Source organism: Chiloscyllium plagiosum, chromosome 42 (assembly GCF_004010195.1).
Source record: "Chiloscyllium plagiosum isolate BGI_BamShark_2017 chromosome 42, ASM401019v2, whole genome shotgun sequence".
In the NCBI taxonomy this organism is placed as follows: domain Eukaryota; kingdom Metazoa; phylum Chordata; class Chondrichthyes; order Orectolobiformes; family Hemiscylliidae; genus Chiloscyllium; species Chiloscyllium plagiosum.
The window spans coordinates 290,535-302,694 of record NC_057751.1 but is presented as its reverse complement, the minus strand read 5'-3'; the positions used below and the strand labels follow the sequence as shown (position 1 = coordinate 302,694).

The 12,160-nt window shown below is 45.2% G+C and overlaps 1 protein-coding gene across 2 annotated transcripts in view; it reads left to right on the top strand.

Annotated features, from left to right (window-relative positions):
• The window catches only part of sorbs3 (sorbin and SH3 domain containing 3), a 48,313-nt gene that overhangs the window by 15,975 nt on the left and 20,178 nt on the right, over positions 1 to 12,160 (top strand). For both annotated transcript variants that reach the window (XM_043681156.1, XM_043681155.1), the window contains exons 6-13: positions 109 to 221; positions 1,228 to 1,291; positions 2,462 to 2,503; positions 4,926 to 5,019; positions 5,895 to 6,009; positions 6,988 to 7,041; positions 8,062 to 8,160; positions 9,992 to 10,038. In XM_043681156.1, coding sequence (XP_043537091.1) covers positions 109 to 221; positions 1,228 to 1,291; positions 2,462 to 2,503; positions 4,926 to 5,019; positions 5,895 to 6,009; positions 6,988 to 7,041; positions 8,062 to 8,160; positions 9,992 to 10,038 — 628 coding nt within the window. The remainder of the gene's footprint in view (positions 1 to 108; positions 222 to 1,227; positions 1,292 to 2,461; positions 2,504 to 4,925; positions 5,020 to 5,894; positions 6,010 to 6,987; positions 7,042 to 8,061; positions 8,161 to 9,991; positions 10,039 to 12,160) is intronic.

The following is a 12,160-nucleotide window of genomic DNA, read 5'->3' as shown; positions in this document are numbered from 1 at the left end:
TTCTGGGAATGTTTGATGTGGAGAATGAGCTTTTCTCTGTTTATGTACAGTTTGCCCTGTTTGTGCAGTTATTGTGCTCAATGCTTGCTCTTCCAAACCCTCTTGCAGTGGAGGCTGGATCAGCTCAGGATAAAACCAGAGGTCGACGGGAAAAGATCTGGATAAAGTACGAAGGTGCTGGCCCGATGGATGAAGTCGGAATGCCTATTGCTTCCAGATCAGTGAGTGAGAATTTTGTGACCAAATATTCTTGACTCACTGTGACTTTGCCTTCCTCATTGATGTTCATACTTTCAGCAGATAACATCAGCAAGTCAAGGACAAGCTCACTACAGCAATCAGTGTGAAGTAATGCAGTCAAAACACTGAATCCAAACTTACCAGATTTCCAGTTACTGCCTGTGCCGAATCCCAGACTCTAGGATTACGGCACGTTTACAATCCCGATTTCCAGATGTCTGCCCATTCCCAGTACCTAGAATCTGGGTTTTAGGCCCTCAGGCTTAACTCTAACCTATCCTGATTCATTGTTGGAGGAATCTCCTATGTGAGTTCACAGCTGTACAGAGAGAGAGCAGAAGACTATTTCTGCAACCATTGCTGACTGCAAACCCTGAACCACTTGGATCTGCAGTGGATTTCTATTCAAATACAATGGTCCTGTTTTTGCTTTGAACATTGTTAGTAATGCTGAATGAAAGGTGAATCATGATTGTAAGTCTTTCACAAAATCCAAGATCCCTCCATATGGTAAAGATAATGAAGATGGGGCGGCACGGTGTCTCAGTGGTTAGCACTGCTGCCTCACAGCGCCAGGTACCCAGATTCGATTCTGGCCTCGGGCAACTGTCTGTGTGGAGTTTACACATTCTCCCCATGTCCGTGTGAGTTTCCTCCCACAATCCAAAGATGTGCAGGTTAGGTGAATTGGCCATGCTAAATTGCCCATGGTGTTCAGGGATGTGTAGGTTAGGTGCATTAGTCAGGGGGGGTAAAGGTAGAGTAATAGGAAAGGAGAATGTTACAGGGTGGGTTACTATTCGGAGAGTCTGTGTGGACTTGTTGGGCTGAAGGGCCTGTTTCCACACTGTAGGGATTCTCGGATATGTGGGAGATACGGACTCGGGTGAAAGGCTGCACGTTTGATGGAGCTGTGCATCCCATTCTCTCTCTCTCTCTCTCTCGGTCTTGCTGTCTGACTCTTGCTGTGTTTTGTGTTTTGAACAGAGTGTAAACAAGCCAAAGGATTGGTACAGGATGATGTTTCAGCAGATTCACAGCAGACCCACAGGTAACTGAGAAACTGACCAAGCAGGGAGGGAGGAGGTGGAATTGGGAGTGACAGGGTGAAGAGGCAAGGAGTGTGAGTAAGGAGGGGAGGATGAAGATGAGAGAAGGGGCACAGAACATGGCCAGGGGGAGCAGCTGTCGTCCAGAAGTTGAAAGATTGACTCAATTTAGACAACAGCCTTCCTTATCTCAGAACATCCTGAAGTGCTTCACAGTGAAATGACACACAGCAAGTAGCTCTGAAGACTGATCCAATCATTTGTTTTCCTGACCTTGGTTCAGAAATAAAGGTTAGGCAGAGTGCCCTGGTTCCAGTTTTGGCCATGGGATCTGTGACATTCATCCATGAAGGAAAATGGGAGTTCTGCCTTACAGCTCATCCAATCAGCACAGTACTCCCTCACTGACACTGGGAATTCCAGCCTGGTGTGACATTTCCAAGGTCTGCAATGGGGTTCAAACTCACAGCCTTCTAACTCAGAGGCCAGAATGCCTCCGACTGGGCCTCAGTGTCTGCTGGAAAAGGCAAAGTCCCAAAGGTTTTTTTCTCCATTGAATACCTGACTCTAGACTCTGGGCTTTGTTACTTGTTTGGCTGGAGAGAGTTTCAACCTTGAATTGCCCATTGAGATGCACTCTGGAGCTTCAGAAGGAAGTGTCTTCTTAAAAAGATGTGATGCGGAGATGCCAGTGTTACACTGGGGTGGACAAAGTCAACAATCACATGACACTGGGTTATAATCCAACAGGTTTATTCGAAAGCTTGCACCTTCAAATAAATCTGTTGGACTATAACCCGGTATCATGTGATTTTTGCCTTCGTTTCTGAAGAAGTGTCATACTGGACTCAAATCATTCACTCTGTTTCTCTCTGCACAGATGCTGTTAAACCTGCTGAGTTTCTCCAGCATACTCTCTGTTTGTTTCAAATTTCCAAGTGTCTGTAATATTTGCTTTTATTTTACTCAGTCTTCTTCATTGGTGACCAGTATTTCTGGATAGAGTGGATTCCTCAAGCCATGGATTCCTGGGTAGGGGATTCTGGAGGGAATGGATTCCGGGAAAAGGGGAATCAAGTGAAAGTGGAGGAATAAGTCTTCCCTTTTCAAAGTGTTATTTTGCTGAAATCACAATCAAGTGTCGGATTGATCCGATGAATGTCTGTTCACAGATGATGAATTGGATGCCTATGATGTAACAGACCAATCAAACGGTAAGTTCCTCGTTAACTTTTACCTTCAAGAACAGCCATTGCCCACTCACCAATCTTGGCGCAGTCTTCGAGACTGACATTGAGAGACATTTTGGGAGATTGATATCAAGAAACAAAGAGGTTATGTGGTCTGTTCCTTGTGTTTGTGAGGAGTCAGGGTGACAGGGGCCACACTGGCTGAAGCGACGAGAGCCTGAATGGTCTCCATGTGTTCCTATGTTTGTGCACTTCGTGTGTGATGAGTTGCATGATTTTTGTGTGGCTTTTTAGTTCTGGTGGAGTTCTCATGTTCAATTTCCTTTGTTCTGGGTGAGAATTTATTCCACAGCGATTTGTTCACCCCAGAATAAACTGCTAGAAACTGAATGAAGCTGAGAACATTGAAAAACCAGGGCAGCTGGAATTGGCCTCCATAACATTGGGATAAACTCCAACATGGGCTGAATGGACTGAATGTTGTAGTTTCTTATTGCACTTTGTAAAAGAGGCTGCGAGTTGTGTTCTTGCAGGCTTTGTGGCAAAGGTACTGCCACAGTATTGTTCGGGAGGGAATTTCAGGTCTTTGAGGTAGTGATCTGATACTGAATCAACAGGCATCACCATAACATGTAACTGGTATGCAGTTGCTGATGGTTCCCCTTGAGACTCGCCAGAGTGGGGCACAGTGCCCAGTGTTCTCACTGGTCACTGAGCTTTTGCAGTCACCATCAGACAGCCTCACTTCTTCAGTGAAACAAAGCAAAAGCTCTACAGCACAGAAACAGATCCTTTGGTTCAACCCATCCTTGCCAATCCTAACCTAATCTGCCAGCACATGACCCATATCCCTCTAAACCCTTCCTATTCATATACTCATCCAGATGCTTTTTAAATGCTGTCTTTGTACCAGCCTCCACCACTTCCATACACGTACCACCCTCTGTGTGGAAAAAGTTGCCCCGTAGGTCTCTTTTATATCTTTCCCCTCTTACCCTAAACCTATGCTCTCTAGTTCCGGACTCCCCCACCCCAGAGAAAGACTTTGTCTATTTATCTTATTTATGCCCCTCATGATTTTATAAATCTCTATAAGGTCACCACTCAGCCTCTGACGCTCCAGAGAAAACAGCCACAGCCTATTCAGCCTCTCCCTGTAGCTCAAATCCTCCAACATCCTTATCAACCTTTTCTGAACCCTTTCAAGTTTAACAACATCCTTCCGATAGGAAGGAGACCAGAATTGCAAGCAATATTCCAAAAGCGGCCTAACCAATGTCCTGTACAGCCACAACATGACCACACAACTCCTATACTCGATGTTCTGACTAATAAAGGAAAGCATACCAAACATTACTCGATGTTCTGACTAATAAAGGAAAGCATACCAAACATTATCATCACTATCCTACCTACCTGCAACTCTACTTTCAAGAAACTATGAACCTGCACTCCAAGATATCTTTGTTCAGCAACATTCCCCAGGTCTTTCCCATTAAATGTATAAATGCTGCTCTGATTTGCTTTTCCAAAATGCAGCACCTCACATTTATCTAAATTAAATTCTATCTGCCAGTCCTCAGCCCATTGGCCCATCTGATCAAGATCCTGTTGTACTCTGAGGTAATCTTCTTCACTGTCCATGAACTTTCAATTTTGGTGTCATCTGCAAATATACTAATTAGACGTCATATGATTACATCAAAATCATTACATATGAATGACGAAAAGCAGCAAACCCAGCACTGATCCTTGTGACACTCCACTTGTCACAGGCCTCCAGTCTGAAGAACAACCCTCCACCACCACCCTCTGTCTTCTACCTTTGAGCCAGTTCTGTATCCAAATGGCTAGTTCTCCCTGTATTTCATGAAAACGAGCCTTGCTAACCAGTCTCCCATGGGGAACCTTGTAGAACATCTTACTGAAGTCCATATAGATCACGTCTACTGCTCTGGCCTCATCAATCCTCTTTGTTAATTCTTCAAAAAACTCAATCACGATCATGAAACATGATTTCCCACGCACAAAGCCATGCTGACTATCCCTAATCAGTCCTTGCCTTTCCAAATACAAGTAAATCCTGTTTGGGTATTTTGAGGTAAGACTGAGACAACAAAGAGTTTCTTCTCTCAGAGGTTTGTGAATCTTTGGAGCTGCTTGCCACAGAGCTGTGGAGGCAGAGTCCTTGAGTACATTTAAGGTGGAGATAAATCAATTCTTGCTAAGTCAGCGAATTGAGCGTTATGAGGAAAGGGCAGGAAAATGGATATGAGGAATGTTCGATCAGCCATGATCCTATTTGAATGGTAGAGCAAGCTTAAGGGGCTGAATGGCCTCCTTCTGTTGCTATTTCTTATGGTCTTACCTGGTGGCACCGGGTAAGGAGTTTCCTAGATGTTATGCTGTATTTCCAACATCTTTATTTCAGCCTTTTGTGTTTCAGGAGAGTCCCAATGCAGAGATGAGCTCCAGCATTTGACAAACGTGGAGATTCCAGATTCTGATGCCCTTCAGCCAGATTTCACCCTCAGTCATTGGTAGGCAAGATGCTGGAGTTCTGGACTGAGAAGGGTTAATGCCTGTCCATTTGAGGAAACACTCATTCCTTTCAAATGACACCAGCTGTCATTCTGATAGTCCCGTTGTGGAATAAATATTCCTGAAGAGGCCACAGTGGGAGGTGTTTACCACTTTCAGATGCACAGTGGGGAAGCCAGTGAAGGGGTTAAATTCAGCTGTTAAGTGCAACCATTCTGGCTGAGTGCTCCTTCTCTCAGCAGGGAATGCTGCATGCATTCCTTCCACAGTACACAGCCCGATCCAGGAATCTGATCCAGATTCAGAATACTCCTGCTAATGGAGACTGTGACCAGACGGCTCAAACACCCCCCAGAATTGCCCCTCCTCACTCTCTCCACTGCATCTCTCTCCCTGTCCTTTCACTCCCTCGCTGCTCACACTCCTCCCCTTATTTCCTCTGCCTCCCATTCTTCCCTCATGCACTCCCCCCCCCATTCACAGATTCTCCCTTCCCATTGTCACTCTCTTTTCCCCTTTCCACTTTCTGCTGCTTGCCTCTGACTAGTTTGAGGGGCTGAAAGGCCTCCTCCTCTTCCCATCTGGAGACCCCAGAGGGGGAGAGCAAGAGGCCAGGTTCCCTTTCAGGCAGCAGGCGAAACTGCCGAGAATAGAGAGAGAGAGGGCAGCAGGAAGATGTTGCCTTCTTTTATGTGACTGAGCAATGAAACAGTGATTGTGGAATGTGAGCGATGTGTTTGTGTTCAGCTCAGCCACAGACTGTAGTCTCAACATGTTGTGAAATGTGGAGTTTCTCCAACAAATGCTCAGCCTTGGCTCTCATCTCCCTAAGCAACCATAACGCTTGATTTGGCATTTCCTTTCTGATCTGCAGGAAGGAGTTGGAACTCCGAGGAGTGGAGAGTGAAGGCCTGAGGCTGCAGGCTCAGCACAACAGCATCTTCAACTATGAGCCAGGAGACTGGACAGTGCAGGGGCCAGAAGAACAGGTCAGTCACTTTCTGGTTCTCAACTCTCCCTCCCTCTTTGGCTCCACCTCTCTGTTTCTGGCACAGTGTATCTCTATTTGTTCCTCTCCATATCTCATCTCCCCTCTCTCTTTCTATCTACCTATCTATCTAACTCTGCCACTAGCTATTCCCCCTGTCTCTCTCTCTCTCTCTCTTTCACAGGAGTATGAGCCAGAAGACCACACTGAGGAAGACGTTAACTGCCTGCAGTTTTGTAACTCACTCTCTTTCTCTCTCTATTTCCCTTTTTCTCCCTCCACCTCAGTACTCCTCACTCAAGTCTACTTTTTCTCCCACATTATCTCCCGACCCTCCTATTGCACACCTTTCTCCATAATCCGTTGTCTCACTTTCTTTTTTTACTTTCTCTCCTTCCTGTCTGTTTTTAGACTGTCTCTCTTTTTGTCTTTGATTATGTCTCTGTATCTCCCTCTGTCTCTCACTGTTGTTTGGTGGGAATTGTTATCTCAATGTTGTTTGGCTGTGCCTATCTCTTGGGAGAGGGACACAGGATCAGTGTCAGACTGTGAACTCAGCTCTTTCACTCTGCAGAACTTCAGACTGTGTTTGTGAAAACTGGAAGCCTCTGACATAAGTTAACCTTTTATCTGGGTCAGTTTGTCTCAGATCAAATAATCAAAATATTTTGCCTAACCTGAGATGATCTGACCACTGGAAACTTCAGATCAGCATTGTGAGTTCAAGAAGTTGTGGCTCTTTGCAAATTATACACGATTCTTCAAGCTGGTTACTGAGTGACAGTGTGAGGGAATGGGATTAAGTGGGGATACCGTCAGTAACACAGGGCGCTGTGAGGGGCCGGTCGAGGAGTTACTGAGTGACGGTGTGAGAGCTCTGGATTAGCATCAAGGGAGTCACCGTATGTTGGGGCAGGGGAGAGTTCACTCAGTATTTGCTGTTGCCTGCATTGATGGTGCTCCATTTCCAATATTTTAGGCTGAATTATCTGCTCTGAATTCTTCAACCAGGAGACTCTCAAACTCCATCGAGGTAAGGGACTCCCTCAGCTCATGGCTGTATTCTCAAACGAAGGTTTGAATCAGGTGACTGGTGCCTGGGTCTTGCTTTGTCACGTCTGACCCTCTCTGTCCCACATTGAAAGTTGTCCAGAAAGAGTGAAGGGACAAGTTGGTAAAGAAGAAGTCTTGAAATCCAAACCCACATACTGCAGCAGGAGTCAGAATATTCTCTTAACAGATAGAAAATGGCACAGAGATATGAAGGGAGAGATAGAGCAAGAGTTAAAGACAAATGGTGGTACAGATTGAGTTACAAAAAAGAAAAGCAAGTAGAGAAAGAAAGGAACAACTTGCATGAAAGAGATAAAATGAGAGGGTCAGGAAGATGGAGCAAGATAGAGTCAAAATGTGTGGTGCTGGAAAGCCTCAGACAGTCAGGAAGCATCCGAGGAGCAGGAGAGTTTTCATTAGGAATGGGAGCTTATGCTCAGAAAGCCGACTCTCCTGCTCCTCGGATGCTGCCTGACTGGCTGAGGCTTTCCAGCACCACACATTTTGACTCTGATCTACAGCATCTGCAATCCTCACTTTCTCCTTCAGAGTGAGATAGAGGTAGAGAAATGCCCTGTCAGAGGTTTCTACACAAACTAACAGCTCATGATGAAATGGATGACATATCTTGTTAGATAGAAGATCAGTTCACAAGAGGGAAACTGAGATCTAAGGTGAATGGATCATGTTTGGGTTGGCAAACCTGAACTGTTAGAGTGCCACAGGGATCAGTGAAGAGACCTCAACCTTCTACAATCAAACTCACCGATTTGGATGAAGGGGCTGAATAGAGAGTGACTATTTTTCCAGCAAAACAAATGAGAATGATAAATGGAGAGAGATGGCTGGGGAGATCTCAGCAAGAGTGAGGGAAATCCAGTCCCAGATGTAAAGCCAATTAATGGAGAGGCAGAAGGGTTGCAAAGAGACAGGACTGTCTGTGCACTGAAGGTACATTGTGGCTTTGTGTCAGGGAATGATTATTGTTTATTTGTTACAGACTTCACTCGAGAAAGAGCTAAGCCAGTTGGAAGCTGAGTTGGATTCTGATCTACAGAACCTAAAGCTGCGGCTGGCAAAGAGAGGCGGGAAGTGCCAGGTACAGATCTCCCTGCTCATACATCCCTGAGACAACAAGTAACTTGGCACTGGGTCCTGAACATGATTTCAGCTCATCCATTTTCTGTCTCACAAAACACTCCTCGCTGGCATCTGGTCATTGTCCCTGCAGAAACTTCAGCTCATACTGAACCGTCCAGTCAGGACCCCAACTCACACTGACAACTGGTCAGCCCTCACTCTCTCAACTCACTGACTGTCACAGGCTGTCTGCCGTGCAGCAACATTTTCATGCCAATTTTCAAGTCACTGCATCGCTTCCGATGTTCTAAATCCAGAACTCTATTGTGATCTCAGAACTCCTCAAATCGATGCTTCCCTGACGTAAATCATTCCATCCATGATAGATTTATGGAGATTAACACACGTATTGTATGTGCAGTTATAGCAGATCTATCCCTCACCATGGGGGCAGGCTCTTTCTCTGCATCAAATCTCTCTGGCCTGCTTGATGCATTGTGCTCCAGTGAGGCCATAGAACATGGAAACAGACCCTTCAGTACAACTCGACCATGCTGACCAGGCATACTAAACTGAACTTGTCCCACTTGCCTGTATTTGGTTCATATCCCTCTAAACTTTACTTATCCGTGTACCTGTCCAAATGTATTTTAAATATTCTAATTGTACCCATCTTTACCACTTCCTCTGGCAGCTCATTCTGCACAGGCACTGTCCTGTGTGTGAAAAAATTGCCCCTCATGTTCCTTTTAAATCTCGCCTCTCTCACTTCAAACCTATATCTCTGGTTTTGGACTCACATACCCTTGGAAAAAGATTATGGATGTTCTCCTTATCTATGCTCCTCCTGATTTTATAAACCTCTGCAAGGTCACCCCTCAGCTTCTGAAGTTCACAAAAAAATTCCCCAGTCCAGCCAGCCTCTCCTTTTCACTCAGACCTTCCAGGCTCAGCAACATCCTTGTAAAATTTCTTCTGCACCTTTTCTCATGAGAACAGGTTCTTGTGGTTAATAAGAGGCTACTCATTCCTCCTAGCAGCAGTTACGTTGACATGATAGGCATTGGTACAGAGCTGTTCCCTCTCACTCCTTCCAAAGCAGAAGCTGTTTTGCCCTTAAGTCAATTCCACCAAGCTGGGTGAGGTGTAAGACACTCCTCAGTATTAATCCTTTCAGACCCTTACTCCCTGAGACAACAGTATGCCTTCAGCCTGGAGCCTCACCTTTGGAACTACTTCCTGACCTCTCCAGCCTCTCTTTCTTCTCCTCTCCTCTCCTTCAGGCACAGCAGAAAACCTACACATCTTGAACCATGGTCACCTGCCCTATCTCTCTGCCTCACTATCAATTCTTGCCTGGTATTGTTCCCGTGAAGCACCTTCAGAGGTTTGATGAGAATCTCTATCACTTTGTAAGTGCCTCATAAAAACAGTTTTATTCCTTCAGTGAATTGGGCAAAATGCCTGTTCAATTTCCCCCTGTCCCCTCAGCATTCGGAGCCCTCACACCATCTCTGCCAAAAGATTCCTGTCCCTCTATTCCACACAACAGCTGTACAACTATCCTCACTTACTTCAGTGGCAAGGTATTGCTCACCCCCGTCAAACCTCCTAGGACAGTGACAGGGACAGTGACAGACGGGGTGAGATATAGACACATTGTTTGATTTGCTGGCAGCTTTTCTACCCAAGGATGATATCAGGTGGAGTTTAGGACCCAGTGTTGACTTGTTGACTAACTGTTAGTAACTGACAGCTTCCAAGAATTCCCCATTCCGATCATTCCACTCTGTCTCCTTCTGAGTTCCGGACTTTGGTCTTTCAACACTTCTCCGTCTGCTTTCTTTCAGGAAAGCTCGGGAAGACGGCAGTTTCAAGGGCAGCCTGCTAGTGTCAGGTGAGTGTGAACTGGTTAGCTGTGGACACAGAAAGGCAGGGTAGGTACGGAAATAAGGTCAGTCGACACCTGGGGATCACTGGTAATTGACAGTATTTCGGGTGGAATTCTTCCAGCCACTTCCTGAGATTAAAGTGCCTACTAGGTTTACCAGAAACCACAGTACACGTTGTTCTAAAACAGGTCAACAGAAAGACTGTGTGACACTACGTATCTGCTTTAACTTGAGTGTATGACTAAGTGTTAGATTGAGGGGTGTGGGATATATCAGTGTGTTACAGTGAAGGGTGTGGGATATATCAGAGTGTTACAGTGATAGGTGTGGAATATATGTGTGTGTGGGGTATATCAGTATGTTACAATGAGAGGTGTGGGATATATGAGTGTGTTTGCAGTAGGAGGTGTAGGGTATATGAGTGTGTTACAGTGAGGGGTGTGGGGTATTTCAGAATGTAACAGTGAAGAGTGTGGGATATATGAGTCTGTTACAGTGAGGGTGTGGGATATATGAATGTGTTACAGTGAAGGGTGTGGGGTATATCAGTGTGTCACAGTAAGGGGTGTGGGGTATTTCAGAGTGTTAAAATGAGGGGGTGTGGGGTATATGAATGTGTTACAGTGAGGGTGTGTGGGATATATGAATATTTAGGGTGTAAGTTTGCTCGCTGAGCTGTAGGTTTGATATCCAGACATTTCATTACCTGGCTAAATAACATCATCAGTGGCGACCTCCAAGTGAAGCGAAGCTGTTGTCTCCTGCTTTCTAATTATATCTTTCTCCTGGATGGGGTTCCTGGGATTTGTGGTGATGTCATTTCCTGTTCCTTTTCTAAGAGGTTGATAGATGGTATCTAGATCTATGTGTTTGTTTATGGCGTTGTGGTTGGAGTGCCAGGCCTCTAGGAATTCTCTGGCATGTCTTTGCTTAGCCTGTCCCAGGATAGATGTGTTGCCCCAGTCGAAATGGTGTTCTTTTTCCTCCGTGTGTAGGGCTACGAGGGAGAGAGGGTCGTATCTTTTTGTGGCTAGCTGGTGTTTGTGTATCCTGGTGGCTAACTTTCTTCCTGTTTGTCCTACATAGTGTTTCTGGCAGTCCTTGCATGGAATTTTGTAGACGACGTTGGTTTTGTCCATGGGATGTACTGGGTCTTTTAAGTTTGTCAGTTTTTGTTTGAAAGTGTTGGTGGGTTTGTGTGCTACTAGGATTCCAAGGGGTCTTAGTAGTCTGGCTGTCATTTCTGAAACTTCTTTGATGTATGGTAAGGTGGTTAGGGTTTCTGGCTGTGTTTGGTCTGCTTGTCGTGGTTTGTTCTTGAGGAATCTGCGGACCGTATTTTTTGAGTATCCGTTCTTCTTGAATACATTGTATAGTTGGTTCTCTCTGTTTTCTGAAATTCGTCTGTGCTGCCATGTGATGTGGCTCGTTGGAATAGTGTTCTGATACAGCTTCGTTTGTGTGTGTTGGGATGGTTGCTGGTGTAGTTAAGTTTTTGGTCAGTGTTTGTCAGTTTTCTGTATACATCACCAACACCCTCACAGGCATAAAGTTCACCAAGGAGGAAGAAAGCGACAACAAACTCGCATCCTGGACGTCACAGTCGAAAGAACAGACAACGGAGAACTACAAAGCTGCGTATACAGAAAACCAACAAACACAAAGAGATAGTGATAGACTGGGTGAATGAGCAAAACTGTGGCTGACGGATTTCATTGTCAGAAAGCATGAGATTATCCATTCTGGACAGGTAACGGATAGATTGGAATGCTTTCCAGGAGGTGTGAGGTTATATGTAATGAATATCCAAAGATAAGTACATGAATAAGAAAGGGGCCAGACGTAGGCAAGTGGGACTAATTTGGTTTGGAAACATAGTTGGTGTGGACTGGTTGGAGTAAAGAATCTATTTTTATGCTGTATGACACTCCACCTCGATGACTGTTGGTGGTTCAGGTGCATTGATCTTCAAAATGCAATGAACAGTTCTGGAAAATAATGCTGGCCTTTATATCGAGAGTATTGAAGTACAAGGATGCAGAAAGTTAAGCTGTTGATAGTGGCTGACACGGTGGCACAGTGGTTAGCACTACTGCCTCACAGTGCCAGAGACCTGGGTTCAATTCC